Below are 23,721 nucleotides of genomic sequence, written 5' to 3'. Positions count from 1 at the left end.
CCTTCCTGGTTACAATTGAGCATTCGAGTAAGAAATAAATAAGTAAATATAAGCATAGATAATATAGGCATAGATAAATACTACTGAAGCATATTTTTAGTGAGGCAGTTGTGTTTACAAATGATTATTTTTCCAACAATGTTTTTCGTAATTATGCAACTCCTGAATTATTAGTCTTAGTTCTGGAGTTATTGGTAAGGAAAATGTGATTTAAAGTTTAGACATATTCTTTTTGGAGCAAAACCCTTTTTGGTTGATGTTGAAACATATCAGCTCACAGTCTTTAGCATGTATATGAACAAGAAACTGACACGGATGAACAACTCCTTTAAAAATTCTCCTGTGGTGGAGACATAAACCTTCAAGAATAGTTTGCTGTCATGTTTTGAAAGAAGCACAGTATTTTAATAACCCGTTGCAATGTTAGTTAACGAAATTTCAAAATGAGGTTAATTCCTTCAATGGACACATTCCCCAGCTCCATAGCCCCTCATTCCATCCCTGATCTCTATTCCACAGTCAGCCAGGCCCAGGGGCCACTTCCAAGTGCTCCCAGGAGGCATGGCACTTACCTTATTTTATGCAAATAACACATGACTTCTATGTTTGCCAATTGCGCCCTCCTCCCCATGAGGTATTTTCGTAAGTGCATTATGCTAAATTTTTTCAGCAACACAGAAGAAAAATTGGTATAGTGGGCTTAAGAAAATGCCTTGCAGGGGAGGGCACGATCAGCAAACAAATGTAGAAGGTGTGCATTATTTGAGTAAAAGTTTGGTATTACTTTTTTTCTCTAAATTAATTTTGCTGTTGTTAAGCATATACACAGCAAAACATATACACATTCAACAGTTCCTACATGAACATTGATTACATTCTTGGAGTTGTGCAACCATTCTCACTCTCCCTTTCTGAGCTGTTCCTCCCTCTTAAACATAAACTCATTGTCCCCTAAGTTTCCTATCTAATCTTTTGAATTGCTGTTGTTAATTTGATCTCATATAGACAGACTTTAAAAGAACATAATGCTCAAGGTAGAAATTTTTTTACAAGTTAAGCTAAACTATTATTCAGTATTAAGATGACTTCAGGGGATATTTTTGGTTTAAGGTTTAAAGATTATCTCAGAGCAATAGTTGCAGGGGTTCATCTACCCTCTATGATTCCAGAAAGTCTGGAATCCATGATAATTTGAAATTCTGGTCTACATTTTCCCCCTTTTGATCAGAACACTTCTCTGGAATCTTTGATCAAAATGCTCAGTAATTGTAGCTGAACACCATCCAGTTCTGGTCTCATGGCAAATGAGGCAGTTGTTCATGGAAGCTATTAGCCACACTTTCCATATCCTTCTCCTATTCCTGACTCTCCTTTTTCCTCTCTCAATCCAGGTGAATAGAGACCAATTGTTATGCCTTGGATGGCTGTTTGCAAGTTTTTAAGACCCCAGGCTGTAGGCAATGAACTAGGAGGTAGAACAGAAGCACAAAACAAGTTATTAGGCCAGTTAACTGGGTTGTCCCAGGAAATCGTGACCCTAAATCTGCAAACCAAGGAACCAAATTCCACGAGGTATTTGGTTGTACCTCAGCAGCTACTCTTTTTTCTTTTTTTTTGTCATTGTGGCAAATATATCTATCATACAACTTTTTCCAATTCTGCTTTTTACAGTTATACAACTTATTAACACTAATTACAATAATTGACTGTGCAACTGTACCCATAGTCAATGCGATTTTTCCATCACCATTAACATCTGCTTCCCTCTCCCTCCCACCTCTCTTAATACATTTTTATAATGATCTGTGTCTTTCTCTCCAATATACTGTGAGCTTAATTGCCTTTATTCCTCCAGCACTTAACCTAGGACTTCGCAAATTGTAAACACTTACAAATATTTGATCCAAAGATTGATAAATGGTTTACTGAATGGACTGTAGGCTGAAAAAACAAGTTTTTGTTGGTTTATTTTTTAAATTTGTCGTAAGTTGCTGTTATTAGTGTCGAGTCAGCTTCGACTCATTGAGACCCCACGTATACAGGGTAAAATTGCTCTATAGGGTTTTCAGGGCTGTGACCTTTCAGAAGAAATTCACCAGGCCTGTCTTCTGAGGCACATTTGGGTGGACTTGAACTGCCAGCCTTTCAGCAAATAGTCAAGAGCTTAACCATTTTGCCAACCAGGGACCCCTTGTTTTTGTTTTTGTTATTTTTAAATCGGCTAATTCTAATGCCAAAGAGCCGGTTATTTGACTCATGTTAACATTATTCTTAGCAGCCACAGCTTTTAACTACATTGCACATTTCCCTTCATATTATTTCTAGCATTTGACTGTTTTGGTTAATGTTCAAACATATCAGCACAAAGTCTTTAACATGTATATGTATAAAAAACAAGGAAGTAGTAGAACAAAACACTGAGAATCCTGAGTTTAATTGGATGTAAAAAAACTTAGCAAATTTAATATAAAATACAATTTATCTATAACTGCCAACCTACTTTTTTGCATCGTCTTTGGCAGCGCCTGGCCGGTAGCAGCTGAATAAAACATGCCTTAGCCATCTTACCTTCAGCTCCAGCTCTCCCACCTACTTCAGTGCTCCCACACCGTATTTCATGCTATGGCTCCTTCTCATAAAAAATTATACACCTACTCATGAGTTTTCAGGGAGTTCTGAAATTTCAACTTATCTTTCTTATGATTAATATATCAAAATATAATCCCATGTATAAATAAAAAATTTTAAAAAAAGGTGACCTGCTATTTGAGATAAAATAATAATAGGCTATGGAAATAGAAATTTTTCATTACGCATTTTTAGACGACTATGAATTATTAATGTTGGGGTTTTTGATCTCTAATAAAGCTTCATTGTCTATGTTTTTAATAATAAAGTATAAAACTGTAGGAATCTCAATTCACTTATGCAATATATATAGTGCTGAATCAAGGTAAAAAGCTTAAGTGCTACATTAATTTAGAGTGATTTCACTAGGGTTGCCAATCATTAAATGTAAATATGAGACATAAAACCAGGCTTCAATTTCTTTCTGGAGAAAAATTATAAAGAGCTTCATAACAATGTAAGTTCTAGAAAGTTCTAGAGACTATAAAAAAAAATATGCTAGTAAAAACTGGCCTGATGTCTCTAAAGACAGAAAATATACAGAGAAAGCATAAATAATAACTAACAGGGTTAAGTAAAGTTAATAGAAAATTTCAAGGGCTTATGATTTATCTTATATGTATTTATTGATACTTTGCAATGAAGTCTTACGAAACGGCTTCTTCTAAAATGGCTCAACTTAAAAAAACAAATCTGAAGTGTGATAAGGATGACTATCTTTGGAGAGTTGGATCTAAGAGACCCTTTTCTGTGTGTAGACTTGGGATTTGAATTATCCCTTTCAATAATGTCATTAATAAAACATCACGTGTTTATATCAAATACTTATCATGTAAACCCCAGCTTAATGAAAGAGAGTAGTACTGCAATAAAACACATCTTAAAAGGGAAATAGGAAATGTGAAAGTTAATATTTTAAACATCAATCTGCTTCTAATTTAATCTGTACTTTAAATGCACCAAAACACAATGTGTCAAACTATTTGGTAAATACTAATTCACAATTACGTATGCATACTTACCATATCAATGATTCATCAAAGTGAATCATAAATACAAGCATTAGATTAAAAATGTGTATACATCTGTAATCTTTTTGATATTTTTATTTACTTCAATCAAACTCTCAATTTTACAAGCTAGAAAAGATCTTTAAGCTACCCAAAGTGTTCAGTCTAGAATTCATATTTATTTTTAAAAATTTCTTAAATGCTACCTTTAGCACTCAGGAAGTTCCAAGGTAATCAATATGCATTTGGTGGTTTTAGTGTTTTTTTCTTTCACATGTAAGTTGCCGTCTATAGTGTTCAAATGTAGGCACATTAATAAGTTTCGTCATTCATGTAGAGAAGGTGATAAGATTTAAATTCCATTAAAGTATAATATAACCATTATCATTTCAGAGTTTCAAACCCTGGGGGTGCAGTGGCTAAGTGCTCTCTGCTAACCGAAAGGTTGGTGGTTGAAACCCCCAGCCGCTCTGCGGAAGAAGGATGTGCCAGTCTGCGTCTATAAAAAGTACAGCCTTGGAAACCCTAAAGGGCAGTTCAACTCTGTCCTATAGGATCCCTGTGAGTCAGAATAGACTCTAGGGGAATGGGTTTTGGTTTAATTTTAGACAACTTATCACTGATGAAAAATTGCATGCTGGAGCACCCCAGCCTAACAAATTGCAATTATATTATAGTTGGGGCATCAAGTGAGAAAATGTCAAGTTTACCCCTAGTGGAAAAGAAACTCAGAAATGCCATTCTTCAGGTAGGGAAAACGAAAATATTGGTATTATACAGTGATAACAAGCTTATGGAGAAAATATACCCTACAGCTGTTGGTTAGAGTGTAAATTTTTTCCAGCCTTCCCTCTTCCAGGGAAACCCTGGTGGTATAGTGGTTAAGAGTTCGTCTGCTAACTAAAAGGTCAGCCATTAAAATCCACCAAGTGCTCCTTGGAAACCGTATGGGGCAGTTCTATTTTGTCCCGTAGGATTGCTATGAGTTGGAATTGACTGTACGGCAACAGGTCCTACTTCCAGAATTTCTTGTAAAGAACGGCAGGTAGCTATAAAGATAAATGCATAAACATGTTCAATGTACCATTTTGTTTTTCAATAGCAAACATTAGAAACAATCTAATCCCCAACAGTAGGGAAACTAATAATTATAGTGCATTTGCACAATGAAATGCTATGATATGTTGAAGAAGAAATAAGAAAGAAATCCAGATTAAGCTGAAATTTTCAGTTCACACTTTGAAATTCATCTCCTTTTGCCCAAAATGCACAGAAATGATAACAAAATACAACAAGAGACATGAGAAAGATAAAACCTTACTAGCAAACAAAAGTTATCTTTGACTGATAGAAATAAGACAGAATATCAAATGGTGAGCTGGCCTGAAGCTGGGTGCCAGGTTGGCTCGGTACAGAGGCTAGCAGAGATGACAGATCTTAGGGTTCATGGAAAATAAAGCAGTCACACATGTAGGTGGGGACTGGAGCCAGGCTAACTATTGGAAACCAGAAACTGAAATAGGACTCTACTTGCTTTTGAATGGAGACTGGAAAAAAAAAAAAAGGTGTTTGTTCCTGCCTTGGTTGATGACTTCAATGAAGTTGTGTGCCTAAAGAGATGAAAAGACACACACATATCCTTTGGCTGGTTTAGAGACTAAATCTGCTAAAAATTCAATAACGTATTAGAATAAAATCCCACAAAAACCAAAGATGTATTTTTGAACCAAGAGTCCTGCTGGTAATGATGGGCTGAAGTATAAGCAGCAACACTTGTAGGTAGAGAAGAGTAAATACATTAAAATAATTTTTTAAAAAATTGCTGTCAAGTCTATTCAAGTTCATGGCAACCCCATGCATTACAGAGCTGAACTTCTCCACAGGGTTTTTTTTGCTGTAATCTTTACAGAAGCAGATAACCAAGCCTTTCTTCTGAGACATTGCTGGGTGGGCTTGAACTGCCAACTTTTAAAGTCAGAAAGAAAAATGAAAGCTCCTGTCCGATATGAGAATGCAAAGCAAAATGCAAAAATACTTGAAAAAAACTCTAAGAAAGTCATGCTGGAGACCATGGCCTCTGGGGAAATTTAACTCCACTGGCATAACATAGTTTATAAAGAAAATGTTCTACATCCTCCTTTGTTGAGTAGCATCTAGGGCCTTAAAAGCTCGTGAGCAGCCATCTGAGATACTCCACCGGTCCCACCCCATCTGGAGCTAGGGAGAATGAAGAAAACTAAAGATACGAGGGTAAGATTAATCCAAAGGACTAATGGACCACAACTTCCACAGCCTCCACCAGACTGAGTCCAACACGACTAGATGGTGCCTGGCTAACATCACTGATTACTCTGACATGGATCACAATAGAGGGTCCCAGACAGAGCTGGAGAAAAATGTAGAACAAAATTCTAACTCACAAAAAAAGATCAGACTTACTAGTCTGACAGAGACTAGAGAAACTTCAAGAGTATAGCCCCCAGATACCCTTTTAACTCAGTACTGGATCACTCCTGAGGTTCACCATTCAGCCAAAGATTAGACAGGTCCATAAAACAAAATGAGACTAAATGGGCATACCAGCCCAGGGGCAAGGATGAGAAGGCAGTAGAGGACAGGAAAGCTGGTTATGGAGAACCTAAGGTCAAGAACAGGAGAGTGTTGATATGTCATGGGGTTGGCAACCAAAGTCACTAAACGGTATGTGTATTAACTGTTTAATGAGAAACTAATTTGCTCTGTAAACCATCTACAGTACAATAAAAGATACATAAAAAATAGCATCGGCCATGAATATCAATTATTTCAAAATGAGTTTACACAAAATTAAGTGAAAATTAGAGAACAGTCTAAAAAAAAAGTTAATACAGTATGTTAGGGATCCTCAAAATGAAAATATCTAGGAAAGAATATATATAAAAGAATATATATTAAAATATAAAAGGCATAAATACAATTTAAAAAAATCTTTAATATGCATATTAAAGACAAACAGAAATAAAGAGGAAAAGATGGAGAAAGAGAATCTATTAAATTATGGGAACGGGAAATATCAACACTGAATTTTTAAAAATTCGATAGATGATATGAACTTTAAACTGAATACACGAAAAAAGTTGGTGAAAAAAATTTTTACAATTATTACCCAGAAAGCGGATAGAGAAAAGAAATAAACAAGTAAATAAAGAGCAATCAAGATACATGATTGAAACAGTACAACAGGTATCTCACAGAAATGCCATGAGAGAATAGAGGAACTAACAGAGTATATGAATAAATGAATGAATGAATGAATGAGGCTCTGACCAGTGTTTCCCTAAACTGAAGAAGGAATTGATTTCTCATTTAAAAAAAAAAAAGAGTGGATTTAAGTTTTTAGCAGAATTAATGAAAATAAGTCCAAATTTCTGTAGGTAATTTTGAAATTGGCAAAACATCAGTGACTGAAACTACTGGAGAGAAAATCAGATTATCTAAGAAGGTATTAAGCAATGCCACAATATGATGAAATAAAAAGCTAAAGGGAAAAACTTTCAGGCTAGGATTCTATACCCAGCTAAAATATTATTCTAGATAGCTTAGATATGCAGAGTGTAAGATATTTTTCCATGTAAATCCTCACTAAGAAAATTACTACACCAATAAGAAAATAAGACTTTGTGAAATGGTAGAACACAAGAGACAATGGTGATTACAGAAATGTATAAAGAAACATAGAGTAATAATGAAAACTCACCTCATTCAAAGATAAATAATAAACTTAATAAAGTTATTATAAAGGGAAAAGAGAGCAACAGGAAAATCAAATAGTAGATGAAACGCTATCACGAAAAAAAAAATACCGCCGAGGAACAATATACATTCAAATTTTTTAATCAAACAATCAAGAAAAGTAAAGGGGAACTGTATGAGAACAAAGAAATTATGGTAGGGAAACAGAAGGAGATGAAGCATTAGCTAAGAACATTCCATAAAGAAGCAAAAGATAAAAATAAATCTATTACAACAATTATACGGAAACAGTGCAAAGGAGATTAATCTGAAAAAACAACAAAAATGTAGAGTACAGACCTGAGATAATGAATCAACATAAAATGGAAATAAATAAGGGGTGTAAAGAAGTAGAAAGAAAATTACAGATATGGAAGACAGAGAACAGAAATCCAACGTATATACTGGCAGACTGCCTGATAGGCTGCTTTAACTCTTATATTTAATGCTTACAAATTTACATGAAGAATAATTCCCAATCAGCTAGGCGTAGCTTATATGGAAATGAGATGTAAGCAAACTCTACTCATCGGTCCACTGAGAAAATTTCTGGTTCCCTGATAAAAAAAAGAATAGAATAAGATGACATGTTTTTGGCGTTCATCTTCCTACTTTGCCTGCCTCAGATTTGAACATGAATGCCCGGTGGTGACCATGAAGTGATTTTTTTATGATCATTATCACTTTGTTGCGGGCTCTGATGTATTTGAGCTATTTTCCTCAGGGACAGAAGACCCAAAATTTTACTGTGTCAAACTGTCATTCAAACATAAATTTAATTAAAAAAAAAAATACCTGGAAGAATTCGCAAGAAACTGTTATCAGTGTTTGAGAAGTGGAAAAGGGCAGCTAGGGAAAAGAAGTGGAAAGGTGTCATATCTTAACATAGTTCTCTTTTGATTGTTTTTTTTAAAGGGTTATGATAGATTGGTGCCAACCTGTGCTAGATTCCTTTGGAATAAGCAACGTAAAGGTCATGTGGTAGGGTTAAGTTAAGGATGAACTAGTCTTTAGCAAAGGAACATAACAAAACTGACTCACACACATGGGGTTTGAACTCTGACAGTGGCTTCATAAACGTCACGCCCTGCTTAGATCCACTGTGTAATAAAAAGCCACTGTGAGCTTCTGTGGATGTCTACATTTAAATTGTTTTCCTTCCCTACTGCTGTATCAGTAAATTCACAGTGAAATGGTGAATTTAATCCTTGTTAAAAAGGAATGTGGATAAAATTAGGACCAAAAATAACCAACAATGGAATAGTGATTTAGAATTATATGAAGGATTGTCTAACACAGTGCTTTTTTTTTTTTTTTACTTCTCTGTAATCAACTTGATGGAATATTTCCATTTATTTCTGACCAAAATACTGTGGTGAGCTATCCATTGGCTATGTGCCATAATAAAATATTTTGTGTGTTGCTTCTTATGTATTTCTATTTTGATGCCTTCCAGTGACAATTCTAAACCTTTTGCTGTATGCTTACTCTTTTCTTCTCTTCATTCAATTCCGTGTCTAAAGAAGAATGCCCCCCCCCCTTTTTGCCAAGAGGGGTTCTTCTTTAGATGTTGATTCTGTGACCTGCTATTCCCTGTGGGAACGTTAGTCCTTTTCATGCAAATATCTTCAGTTTCTTTCTCCTAGTGGTTTTTCTTCCTCTATATGTCTAAGCCAATAGCCTGGAAAACCGTCCCATATTATTACCTCTTTTTGTCTTCCTCTTTCCCTTCATTAAATCATCTTACGTAGTTTACCTAAGTGCCTTATGTCTCACTCATTCCTTTACTTCTTGGAATCTAATTTCCAATTCCTAACGTTGATGGGAGTTGCTGTTTCAATGGTCACCAGTAGTGGTTTCTCAGTACGCACTCTTTTCCATCTTGGATCCTTCTCCTCCATTTTGTAGCTGCACAAGTTTAGATAAGTTTCCAAGCCATTGTGGAATGCCTGGGTACTGCAAATGGTTAATATGCTCAACTGCTAACTGAAAGGTTGGAGGGTCAAATACATGCAGAGGTGCTTCAGAAGAAAGGTCCAGAGATATACTTCCAAAATATCAGTCACTGAAAATCCTACGGAGCACAGTTCTATTCTGACACATATGCGGTCACCATGAGTTGGAATTAACTAGACAGCAACTGGTACTGCTCCTGATATTTGTACAAAACTATTCTATTTTTCAATTTCCTAAAATATAAGATAGGGATGATAATTAGAATACCTAATAGAATATACAAAAAATGCCTAGAACACAGTATGAGCTTAATTAGTGATCATTTTTTTTATTAGTACTCCCCGTTGAATTCTTCCTGTGTAACGCTTGACCCTACTGTACATCCTCTCCTTAAAATGTACTTTTTATAGATCCTCATATATAATTATCTTCTTTATCCACTGTCCTGGGTTAAACTGTGTTACCCCAAAATATCTGTCAACTTAGCTAGGTCATGATTCCCAGTATTGTATGATTGTCTACCATTTTGTCATCTGATATGATTTCCTTATGTGTTGTAAATCCTATCATTATGATGTTAACAAGATGGACTAGCAGCAGTTATATTGATGAGATCTATAAGATTAGATAGTGTCTTAAGCCAATCTCTTTTGAAATATAAAAGATAGATTTGATTAGAGAGACATGGGTACCTCATACCACCAAGAAAGCAGTGCTGTTTGCAGAGTGTGTCCTTTGAACCTGAGGTTCCTGTGCGGAGTAGCTCCTAGACCAAGGAAAGATTGATGATGTGGATCTTCCTCCATTGCCAACAGAGAAAGCCTTCCCCTGGAGCTGACATCTTGAATTTGAATTTGTAGCCTACTAGACTGTGAGAGAATAAATTTCTCTTTGTTAAAGCCATCCACTTGTGATATTTCTGTTGTAGCAGCACTAGATGACTAAGACACCCACTTAGCATTACAGTTCCCTTTTTATTTTTCTTTCCTTTGCCCATATTCCTCTACCTATCCCTTATATTTAATTTAAAAATATTTATTGAGCACATAATTTGTGCTAAGCAGGCATAGGTTTTCTCTTAATTTCTATGTTTTCTCCTCCTTATCTTTCTGTAAGGTCTTCATAGCAATCTCTTCTGTTCTCAAAGTTTTAATCATCACCTCCTGGGATATGCTTCCCAAATCTCTTTCTATCAATGAAATTTAGCCTATGTTCTAGACTCATTTGTTTAACTCTATTGAATATGCCAGTTTCTATTTTGAGATAAAATTCTTCCTCAATTCTCCACTTCTGTTTGAAACAGCTTCAGTCCCCTAAATTGTAAGATTTAAAGCAGAAAGCATCCTTTGACACTCCTACCTTGTAGTCAATTTCTAGGTCTTATTAGTGCTACCCACAATTTCTCTAACATCACCGATTCCCTTCTTTCTATTCATATATCACAGCCTAGTGTTAAGCCCACATTTTCTCTCGTTCAGTCCTCTGTGTGGCCTACAGTTCCCCCGCCCCGGCAATAACTAGCTTCAATCCATTCCACACACAGCTTTAGCTTTCACTCCCTTCAGACCCTGTGACCTTTTTTCTCAAAAACTTTCAGTGATTCTCCTTTGTCTATAAGATTAAGGGACACTTTCTGAATTAGCAATCAACATCCTATGGACTGTAGCTCAAAACTGCCTGGTTATTTTTCTTCACCAATCCTCCACCTTTTCTTGTCTTCATGCCTTTACATAAGAGTTGCTTCTTATGTGTGGGATAGATCCAGCAAGTAATGCTAAAACTGTGAATGTTCAAAATCACCCCTGAAAATCATCCATACAATTCAGTATACATGGTTCTATGTACACAGTTCTGATGGTAATTTGTATGTGCAACTATAGTATTAAGAAGATAACATAAACAGCACATAAATACGAAATAGAATTTACAGTGAATTCACTCTGAAATACAGGAGAGACCAAATTAAGGTAGAGCTGATTCGCTTCCACCACTGATGCCCTTGATACACTCCAGGTGACAAGTAAAAGTAATCAACATATTATTAAATTTCTATGTCTCTCTGTTTTACTTCCTTTTTTTATTCTGGTGAGAATATATATTTAAATGTTGACTACAACATAAGACAACTGTCTATGTGAAAAGCCTTTTTCTTTATGTCCGTAGGTAAAGTTCTCTACCTTCAAAACCCCTTTCCAAATAACATCTTGGTTAAGCTTGCTCTTGTTCTTCCAGTCATACATAGTTTCTACCACCTTGAAATTCCAGAGCACTCTGTGATGACTATGTGACTTTTACCTTACTATTTTTTTTTTACACGTTCAGTGTCAGAACATTTGTCATGACTTGACTTTTTGCTCCGCAAGGTCAGGAATTTGTCTTTCCCACCTTTATACATTCTTTAGTAGCTAGCCAAGCACATAATACTAAATAAATATTTGCTGAATTGAATTGAAGCCAAACATTGTTAGAGAAATAAATATGTATGTGGTATGAAAGGTTAGTAGTATAAAAATTAAATATATATATATTGCAGTTCAAAGACCATTATTCAAAAAAACATTATAAATATATGATTTGTCAAATTTATTTAGATTCTCTCAAAAATTCTTAATATAAGCAGCCAGTCATAGCCGAGACAGATGTTACCCTCTAATAGAATTCCTTCTATTAAGATAAAAGTAAGTCAAACAATTTACAAAAAAAATCTATTAAAAAAGGAAAGAAAAAAGCAAAAAAGTTCAGTGAAGAAGGAAAACCTCCAGAAGATATATTAATTTACTCTGGGAAACCAACCCACTTTTAGGCATTCATTGAAATGTTTTATTTTCCTGTAGCTATTGACCCTGTGCTAGCTTTTCATCTAAATTACATATTTCAAGGTAAAACAAATAAAGACAATCTTACAATGTGCTGTGTAGATGTGTGTATCTGTGTATGTATAACTGTAGCAGCTGTCATTGTACCAGCATGCTGCTTTTTACTAATTCTGCTTTATTTTTTTTTTGTTACTTGGGCATTTTTATTTTCTTTACATAAAACATAAAGCTGCAACTGCCATAATAGTGTCTTGCACACATAGTTATCAAGTTGAAAAATGTCATTATAAAAAATTCAAAAAATATTATACAGAATTCAACTTGATCAAACAAACAAATCCATTGCCATCAAGTCTATTCCGATTCAGCGACCCTATAGGATGGAGTAGAACTGCGCCATCGTGTTTCCACAGGAGTGGCTGGCGGATTCAACAGCTGATCTTTTGGTTAGCAGCCAAGCTCTTAACCACTGCACCACCAGAGCTCCCAGTTTGATAATACTTACCCAATATTATTTTCAGCATGTAATGTATTTTAACACATGTCTTTTAATCTATCCTGAAGTATAACGCTGTCAGTGATAGGATAATATCCATACGCCTATAAGGAAGACCAGTTAATATGACTATTATTCAAATTTACACACCAGCAACTAGGGACAAAGATGAAGAAATAGAAGATTTTTATCGGTTGCTACAGTCTGAAATTGATTGGACATGTAATCAAGATGCATTGATAATTACTGGTGATTGGAATGCAAAAGTTGGAAACAAAGAAGAAGGATCAGTAGTTGGAAAATAGGGCCTTGGTGATAGAAACAATGCCAAAGATCGAATGGTGGAATTTTGCAAGAACAACGACTTCTTCATTGCAAATAACTTCTTTCACCAACATAAACGGCAACTATACACATGGACCTCGCCAGATGGAACACACAGAAATCAAATTAACTACATTTGTGAAAAGAGACAATGGAAAAGCTCAATATCATCAGTAAGAACAAGGCCAGGGGCTGACTGTGGAACAGACCATCAATTGCTCATACCCAAGTTCAAGCTGAAACTGAAGAAAATCAGAGCAAGTCCACGAGAGCCAAAATATGACCTTGAGTATATCCCACCTGAATTTAGAGACCATCTCAAGAATAGATTTGACGCATTGAACACTAGTGACTGAAGACCAGATGAGTTGTGGAATGACATCAAGGACATCATCCATGAAGAAAGCAAGAGGTCATTGAAAAGACAGGAAAGAAAGAAAAGACCAAGATGGATGTCAGAGGAGACTCTCAAACTTGCTCTTGAGCATCAAGCAGCTAAAGCAAAAGGAAGAATTGATGAAGTAAAAGAACCGAAGATTTCAAAGGGCCTCTTCAGAAGACAAAGTATTATAATGACACCTGCAAAGAGCTGGAGATGGAAAATCAAAAGGGAAGAACACGCTTGGCATTTCTCAAGCTGAAAGAACTGAACAAAAAATTCAAGCCTTGAGTTGCAATAGTGAAGGATTCCATGGAGAAAATATTAAATGATGCAGGAAACATCAAAAGAAGATGGAAGGAATACAGAGAGTCATTATACCAAAAAGAATTAGTTGATATTCAACCATTTCAACAGGTGGCATATGATCAGGAACCAATGGTACTGAAGGAAGAAGACCAATCTTCTCTGAAGGCATTGGCAAAAAACAAGGTTCCAGGAATTGATGAAATTATCAATTGAGATGTTTCAACAAAGAGATGCAGCGCTGGAATGCTCACTTGTCTATACCAAGAAATTTGGAAGACAGCTTCCTGGCCAACTGACTGGGAGAGATCCATATGTATGCTTATTCCCAAGAAAGGTGATCCAACTGAGTGTGGAAATTATAGAACAATATCATTAATATCACACTCAAGCAAATTTTTACTGAAGATCATTCAAAAATGGCTGCAGCAGTATATTGACAGGGAACTACCAGAAATTCAGGCTGGTTTCAGAAGAGGACATGGAACCAGGAATGTCATTGCTGATGTCAGATGGATCCTGTCTGAAAGCAGAGAATACCACAAGGATGTTTACCTGAGTTTTATTGACTATGCAAAGGCTTTTGACTGTGTGGATCATAACAAACTATGGATAACACTGCAAAGAATGGGAATTCCAGAACACTTAATTGTACTCATGAGGAACCTTTACATAGATCAAGAGGCAGTTGTTCGGACAGAACAAGGGGATACTGATTGGTTTAAAGTCAGGAAAGGTGTGTGTCAGGGTTGTATTCTTTCACCGTACCTATTTAATCTGTATGCTGAATGAATAATACGAGAAGCTGGACTATATGAAGAAGAACGGGGCATCAGGATTGGAGGAGGACTCATTAACAACCTGCATTATGCAGATGACACAACCTTGCTTGGTGAAAGCGAAGAGGACTTGAAGCACTTACTGATGAAGATCAAAGACCACAGCCTTCAGTATGAACTGCACCTCAACATAAAGAAAACAAAAATCCTCACAACCAGACCAATGAGCAATGTCATGATAAATGGAGAAAAGATTGAAGTTGTCAAGGATTTCATTTTACTTGGATCCGCAATCAACAGCCATGGAAGCAGCAGTCAAGAAATCAAAGGATGCATTGCATTGGGCAAATCTGCTGCAAAGGACCTCTTCAAAGTGTTGAAGAGCAAAGATGTCACCATGAAGACTAAGGTGCACCTGACCCAAGCCATGGTATTTTCAATCACATCATACACATGTGTAAGCTGGACAATGAATAAGGAAGACTGAAGAACTGACGCCTTTGAATTGTGGTGTTGGCGAAGAATATTGAATATACCATGGACTGCCAAAAGAACAAACAAATCTGTCTTGGAAGAAGTACAGCCAGAATGCTCCTTAGAGGCAAGGATGGCGAGACTGTGCCTTACATACTTTGAACATGTTGTCAGGAGGGATCAGTCCCTGGAGAAGGACATCATGCTTGGCAGAGTACAGGGTCAGCGGAAAAGAGGAAGACCCTCAACGAGGTGGATTGACACAGTGGCTGCAACAATGAGGCCAAGCCTAATGATTGTCAGGATGGCGCAGAACTGGGCAGTGTTTTTTTCTGTTTTGCATAGGGTCGCTATGAGTTGGAACTGACTCAACGGCACCTAACAACAACAACAATGTGTTTTAAAGGAAGATTTAGTAAATGCAAATTGATAATTTGGTTACTTGAACTTAATCATGTACATTGAAAGAATAATATTAAAGATTTGAGTTTTAAGTATTAAATATTTATAATTACTGTAACATTTTAATATTATTAATTGCTCATTATTATTTTAATCATACCAGTTTGGCCAAAGTCTAAGCCTGAAGTTCTTTATAAAAGAGGGAGATTACACAAGGATGTTTGCAATATTGCTCTTTCAGAAATTTTTTCCAATGTCTTGACTCATAATTGGGTAAATAAAGAGGACATGTATACAAAAGGCAAATATAAATAATTTAAATCAAGTAAAAATAACATTATTTGAACATATTTAATGAGGTGGTTGCTTTTGAGTTTCACCCATTTAGTTGTTAAATTAGGAATTTTATTTCTTTTATTACACCTACGATGCTGTCTTTTCTACATTCTTATTAAAAAAAAAAACAAAACAGACCAAACATCTCAGAAAGGGAGAAGCAGTTAAGCATCAAACATTCCCTGCAAAATCATTGCTAAGTAGTGGGTTTTTAAAGTTTTAAATTTTATTTAAGGTGTATATGAATACTTAATAATATCTCTGATAGCATAATCTGAATTGAAGTAATTAGAGTCATCTGAATATGATTTTTCTTTACCTTTTCCAGGCAGCATTTAGGTCAGGGATGGTAAATAGGTATTACCTCAGTGCTGACTCTAAATGATTGATAGAGATTTATAGATGGTTTTATTGAAACAATTAGCAGTCAATGGTTAAGGGTATCATCATGGATTAGTGCTGTCTGGGGTGGAAAAGGAAGTTCTGTTCTGATTTACCATACCAAAAAATGAAGTTACTATATTAGTTTTGAACTCTCCCTTCTTTCTATTATACTTGCAGATGACCCCATACAATTTAATACTTCAATATAGACTGTCTTCTGTTAGACTACAATTATGTGTTATACATCAATCTTGTTTTGTCAGCTAGATTAGAAGCTCCTTTGCGACAGAGAAAAAGATGATGCTTCTTTAAATTTCCAAATGTCCCTTGAAAAGTGTAAGGCACAGAGTAACCTCAACATAGAATTTTTTAAAATAGATTTATAAAAAATCTCAGACTTCATAGTATAATGCTATTTATCTCATTGCCATCATTTTTTAAAATGAGCTAATTTTTTTGAAAATTTATGCAGACATATGGTAATATGAGAAAATAGAATAACACAAGAGTATTCAATGAAAAGTTAATCTTCCTACGCTCCAGGTTTCCTGTACCTCAGTCTTTAACTCCAGAGGCAATCGCTTCCAATAATTTCTTGTGTAGCCCTCGAGAAATAAATTATGTATAGACAAGCCTATCCATGTGCTTTTATTAATATATATATATGGATATACAGTCGTAGATATTGATAAACAGATAAATTTATTTTAACACATAAGAAAGCCTACCATAACTGAGTTCTATGCTTTTTATATTTTTACTGATCTATTTTGAAGATTATTTTATCTTTATTGTTGCAGAGTTGCATCATTCTTTTTCACTCAAACATACAATTTCAATGGATGGATGCATTGTAATTTATGTCACCAGTCTCAAACTGATGGAAATTTAAATAGTTACCAATCTTCTGCTAATACAGACAAAGCAGTGATATACATCCTTACACATGCATCTTTGTGCGTTTGTGCAAAAATGGCAACATACAGAAACCATTCTAGAAGTAAAATACTGTGGTGAGCTGTTATCAGTGAAGCAGTATCAATGAATTATCAAACGTTTTGATTCTGGTCAACCTGATAGTGAAAAGGGAGCCACGGCTGCTAACCAAACGGTCGGCAGTTTGAATCCTCCAGGCGCTCTTTGGAAACTATGGGGCAGTTCTACTCTGCCCGGTAGGGTCGCTATGAGTCGGAATCGACTCAGCGGCACTGGATTTGGTTTTGGTTTCTTCTGGAAAGAGAAAAAATGATATAAAATTGTTTTAGTTTTCTTCTTTTTAATTACAAGCTATTTTAAACATCATATGTTTGTAAACCATTATTACTTCATTGTAAATCTCGGCCACTTTTATTGTGTTATTGGTTTTTAACTTACTGATTTGAAAGAGACTTTTTTATTTTAAGAAAATGCGCTTCCCCCCTTCTGTCAAACACAGAGAGATTTTTTTTTTTTTTTTCTTTTCTGGTTTATTGATTGCAGTTTGACTTTAAGGATTTTATTGTTACAATGTAGAATGCAAAACATTTATGAAATTTATCAATTAGTTCTTCATGGTTTCTGGGTTTGTTTAATGATCATTTTAAGTTTTGTAAAAATCTTTATTTTTTAGAATCTTTTTGTCTTTATTATTGTTATTTTAAAATGCTTAGCTCTTTGATTCATCTAGAATTTATTATGGTGTAAGGAGTCAAGTAGAGATTCAACTTTATTTTTCCTCCAGATAGTTAATCAGTTATCCTAACATCGTTAGTTGGGTAATCACTATTTTCTTTACTGTTTTTAATTACCAACTTTTTGTATATTAAAACAGTGTGTATAAATGACTCTGTTTCTGGTGTCTATGCAGTTTAATTATTGGTATGTTCATTGATATTATTATAAAAATGGTTTATCTACTGTTACTTCAAAATACTTCTGAATAGCTGGCATATACAATTACTGCTCAGAAATCTTTTTCTGTTTCCTTTTAGGAGATTCCTAATGATATTTATGTTTTTATTTTCTTAAACAAATTTTAAGATCAGCTTGTAGGGATGTAATAATATTGTTACTATTGGGATTATATTAATTTAGGGGAAATTAATACCTTTATAGTATTATTTTCCTGTTCAAGACCAATCTATATCTTTATTCAAGGACTCTTTTGGGTTGCTTTGTAGAATTTTGAAGATTCTTTATATAAATTCTATACAGTTTTGTGAAGTTTATCCTAAAATACTTTTTTATGATCATTTTTTTAATTGGCCATTTCTCTTATGTTCTGTCTGTATAATAAATCTATCAGTACCCTGGCTGCATAGTGGTTAAGAGCTATGGCTGCTGACCAGTAAAGGTAGGCAGTTCGAATCCACAAGGTGCTCCTTGGAAACACTATGAGGCAGTTGTACTCTGTCATTTAGGGTCACTATGAGTTAGAATCAACTTGACAGCAACAGGTTTGGTTTGGTTTATTAATGTTTGTTTGATTTTTTTAAGCTTTAAAAAAAAAAAAAGCTTACTACCTATCTATTAGATTGTTTCTTGCAGTTCTTAGTTTTCATTAATTTCCTAATTATGTAATTTCAGTAGCCATATATAATGACACATTTACTTCCTCTGTTTTTTAAATTTTACATCTCACTTTTTCTCTTATCTAATTGTATTATATAGTATTTCAAAAAATATATTAAATAATTTTGTTGTTTTTTTAAGACAAAAGTTTATAGTGTTTCTCCAACTGTATTTAATGTATTAGTAAACATCCATCAATTCTTACTTTATAAGTCCTTTTATCAATAATTAATGTTGAATATCATCAACTGTGGAGCCCTCATGGCATGGTAGTTAAGAGCTTGGCTGCTAACCAAAAGGTCAGCAGTTCGAATCTACCAGCTACTCCTTGAAAATCCTATGAGGCAGCTCTTCCCTGTCCTACAAGGTCACTATAGCCAGAATCAACTCTATGACAGCAGGTTTGGTGTTTTTGGATCATCAAATGTATTTTTATTAACTTCAGCATTTAGCTTCATTTTTTTTCTCAACTGATTTATTAATATATTTCTATAAAGCAAACACCTTTTCACAAATATTTTAGTTATTTAAAAATTACTAGCCCCTGTAAAATGAGACAATATTTAAATATGTAATGACTCTTTGGCATATGCAATCTAATATTTTACATTTCCCTTTTATTTGCCCCACTCATTTTGTGAAACATTGATATGTAGTCAGCCAGTAGCCAATATCTTTAGTTACATTTTTTATTCACTGTACACTTTTACATTGTATAATCCAGAAAAGAGGGTGATTAGACAAAAAATGCAAACAATCTAGAAAGAAATAATTTGCAGTGAAAAGAATGTTTACATAGGCAACAATGACTATGGTTCACTATGCATTTCTCTGTTACTTTTGTAACATTCTGGCTAAACAATAATCTTTCTTTTCTTTCAAAGGTAATAAAGAAAACCTTATTTCTATCAATTCAGTCTGTGCATATGTTAGCTACCGAAACATTTAACAGCATGCAATTTTAATCATAATTCCCTATTCTTGACCAATGTATTGTGTAAGATATTCTCTTATGAGAGGGTATGTCTGGTGTGAAGGGTTGAGAGACTGAGGTTGTAGATGTGACTAGAAGGACAACTTCTGCTAAAATAAAGCATTTTCCTAAATTAAGGGCTCAGAAAGGCACTGACACATAAAATGTATCCTGAAAGTTCGCTACTAAAAGTATTGCAATTAAACTTTTAATTAATCACAGACCTTTTTTTTTTTTTTTTAATGGAACAGGGCAAAAACTTGAAACTAAAGAAAATATCAAGGCAGTAACACTGAGAGCACGTTAACAACCAGGGCAAGAACTATTCAAATACTGTCGTGAAAACAAACTGTCAAACTATCAGCAAATAGATTTCTTGCTGATGGCAAGCAGTTTTTCTCTGACTGAAGACAGTAATGGCCACCCATTCTTACAGAGACTTAATTACAAAAATCAAATGCTTACTCTTTCTGCTTTCTTAAGGGAGATGCATCAACAAAGCATGGGTATGTGATGGAGATATTGATTGTGAAGATCAATCAGATGAAGATGACTGTGAGAGTTTCTTGTGTGGCCCACCCAAGTACCCTTGCGCAAATGACACGTCGGTGTGCCTGCAGCCAGAGAAACTCTGCAATGGAAGAAGGGATTGTCCTGATGGGTCTGATGAAGGCGATCTCTGTGGTAATGCATATTTCACTGCATTGTCTTCTCCACGGAACTAGAACCCTTTACTCCACGTGCTGACACTTACTTCAGTAGCGATCATTCCTCTCATTTGTTCCCCTTCAATATAACATTTGCCATTCAGGCCTATCTACATTTTTATGTACTGTAAATCTATACAAAAAGTTTTAAATGTAATTAGATATGTCTGAAAATAAATCAGAAAACACTAGTCCGCATCCAACTAATGTAACCATTGCATAACTATGCTCATTGTTTACATCTCTGGATAGTTATTTCTGTTCCCATGATTTAACTCATATTTTGTCAGTGAGTCATTCGTAACAGGGGAATCTTTTTTATTACTGATCTGTGAAGTGGAGTTGACTACTACCCTATGGCTTTTGACATTCTTTCTATTGATTATAATAGAAGCTGTTTTTTGGAAGAGGAAAGAGGAGACTGGATAATAAAACAAGTTGAATATTGCCCAGTTTTATGTCATCTTCCCCTCGGTTTTTTGGTCCTCATACTTCATCTTTCTTTAGTGCGCTTTATGTAGTTAAAATGATGATTTCAATCTGATAGATTTTTGAGCTTTGAATTCACTTTTTGCTAGCTATCTCCTTATGCCAATGAGCACATATAAAAGAAAATTCATTTGCTTCTCTGTGGGGAGATCAGAGATTTAGCAAGGACATTTAAAAAGTATGTTTTATAGGTAATACTGAAGGTGACATCAATAGAGTAACAAAGAAGAGCTAACAGAATGATAAGAACAATAATGAGATGACTTGAGGTTAAGAGAAAATAGCTTTAGGAAATGATGTAACTGCCTGATTGAAACTAGGAAAAACAACTAAATTTAGTCTGAAGTTATAATGTTTTGTTATCAATTGAGTATTAATAGCATACTGAGCATTACAAAAAAGGCCTGTTAATATTATTATTTTTCAATTTATACAATAAAATGTCTGTTCTTCCAAAGAGTCTATGGTTCTATAAAATAGCCTTGTAAGAGTACATGTAACAGTTTTCATTCAGTGATGCTAATTTTTAAGCAATCACAGTCAGACAAAAATAAATAAATAAAACTGAAAAAAAATTACAAATAAAAGATGACAGACTTCATTTTTCTGTATTCACTTTCTTTTCTCCCAGCTTATTCTCCCTGATAGAGTAGTTGGTGGATGGAAATATCTCTTGCGTTAAAGCTGTGAGGTTTGCACGTGAAGGTTGAAAGAGCAATTTAAAAGAAACAATATATTAATACTCGTAAGACGGAACTGTATCGTTCTGGAAATAGTCTAAATTTTAACAGATGAGAAATCTATTCATTAATTACTTTAATTAAGTCACAAAGGCAGATGACTTTCGGAGTGGTAGTCTCTTCATAACTAAAATGGAGATGATCATATCTTTCAGATAATCGTGTTACTAATGATGTTTTTATTATAGGTATTGAAAGATATTAGTTCATTTTCACCTTTTCACACACTCTCAAGTTAAATGACATAAATAAAAGGCAAAGAAAAGAGTATACAACCACAAAAGAAAATGAGAAGAAAACACAGCTTTGTTTTCCTATCCTCCATTCTCCAAATTGGGAAAATAAAAGAGGAAAGAAGGGATTCCTTCTAAATTTATTTATTTATTTTTAATCTACTTCAAAGGAGAAAAATACTTCTCATTTATCTAGCCACTATAGCCATAAGCTAAGGATCTTTGCTTATACATTTCAAAGAACTACAGTGATTGGAAGTGGTTACAGGGGAGCTGGGTGTGGAAATACCAGGGAAAATAAAAAGACATTTTTATCTTGATTGCTGCACTGTGGCATATTGAACTTATGAAGTCTGCTTCAGTTCACTCTTCATGAGGTGAAGCTGAAGGAGAGGAAGAACAACGCAAATTAAAAACAAATACTGGTCAAGTGATTTAATTGCCTTATATGGTTTCATGCAATGTATGTAAGGAAAAGGAGACCCCAAGAGGAAAGATAGAAGAAAACAAAAGACCATTAAAAGGATAGGAAAGAAAGAAGAGACCAAAATTAATGTCAGAAGAGACTCTGAAACTGGCTTTTGAATGTAGAGTATCTAAAGCAAAAGAAAGAAGAGATGAAGTAAAAGAGCTGAACAGAAGATTTCAAAGGGTGGCTCAAGAAGGCAAACTAAGGTATTATAATGAAATCTGCAAAGACCAGGAGTTAGAAAACCAAAAGAGAAGAACACATTTGACATTTCTCAAGCTGAAAGAACTGAAGAAAAAATTCAAGCACTGAGTTGTAATATTGAGGGATTCTGCGGGGAAAATATTGAACGAAGCAGAAAACATCAAGAGAAGATGGAAGGAATACACAGAGTCACTGTACCAAAAAGAACTGGTCAATGTTCAACCATTTCAGGAGGTAGTGTATGATCAAAAATGAAGGTACCAAAGGAAGAAGTTCAAGCTGCACTGAAGGCATTGGTGAAAACCAAGTCTCCAGGAATTGACAGAATACCAATTGAGATGTTTCAACAAAGATATGCATTGCTAAAAGTGCTTATTCGTTTATGTCAAGAAATTTGAAGATAGCTGCCTGGCCAACTGACTGAAGAAATCTATATTTGTGCCTATTCCAAAGAAAGGTGATTCAATCAAATGCAGAAATTATCGAATAATATCAATTATATCACACACAAGTTAAATTTTGCTGAAGATCATTCAAAAGCAGTTGCAGCAGTACATCAACAGGGAACTGCCAGAAGTTCAAACTGGATTCAGAAGAGGACAAGGAATGAGAGGTATCATTGCTGACATCAGAGGGATCTTGGCTGAAAGCAGAGAATACTGGAAAGGTGTTTCCCTGTGTTTTATGGACTATGCAAAGGCATTTGACTATGTGGATCATGATAAATTATGGATAACACTGTGAAGAATGGGAATCCTAGAACACTTAATTGTGCTCACAAAGGACCTATACATAGACCAGGAGATAGTCATTCAAACAGAACAAGGGGTTTAAAGTCAGGAAAGGTGAGCGTTAGGGTTGTATCCTTTCACCATATTTATTCAACCTGTATGCTAAGCAAATAATCTGAGAAACTGGATTATATGAAGAAGAACAGAGCATCAAGATTGGAGGGAGATTCATTCATTAACAACCTACAGCATTTGATATGGATTCAATATGGATTACACCTCAACATAAAGAAAACAAAAATCCTCACAACTGGACCAATAAGGCACATCATGATAAACAGAGAAAAGCTTGAAGTTGTCCAGGATTTCATTTTACTTGGATTACAGTCAATGCCCATGGGAACTGTGGTCAGGAAATCAAATGGCTCATTGCATTGAGCAATTCTGCTGCAAAAGATCTCTTTAAAGTGATGAAGAGCAAAGAAGTCACTTTGAGGGTTAAAGTATTTTTGCTTCATATGCATGAGAAAACTGGACAATCAATAAGGTAGACTGAAGAAGAAA

At 34.9% G+C, this 23,721-nt stretch overlaps 1 protein-coding gene across 1 annotated transcript in view; it reads left to right on the top strand.

Annotated features, from left to right (window-relative positions):
• LRP1B (LDL receptor related protein 1B) overlaps positions 1-23,721 on the top strand; it is a 1,748,032-nt gene that overhangs the window by 1,005,300 nt on the left and 719,011 nt on the right. The window contains exon 22 of the mRNA XM_049888441.1: positions 20,068-20,268. Within this exon, the coding sequence (XP_049744398.1) occupies positions 20,068-20,268 (201 nt within the window). The remainder of the gene's footprint in view (positions 1-20,067; positions 20,269-23,721) is intronic.

This window comes from Elephas maximus, chromosome 6 (assembly GCF_024166365.1).
Source record: "Elephas maximus indicus isolate mEleMax1 chromosome 6, mEleMax1 primary haplotype, whole genome shotgun sequence".
Lineage (NCBI taxonomy): Eukaryota > Metazoa > Chordata > Mammalia > Proboscidea > Elephantidae > Elephas > Elephas maximus.
The sequence above is the reverse complement of the archived record's forward strand: the minus strand, read 5'-3'. Positions and strand labels throughout refer to the sequence as shown.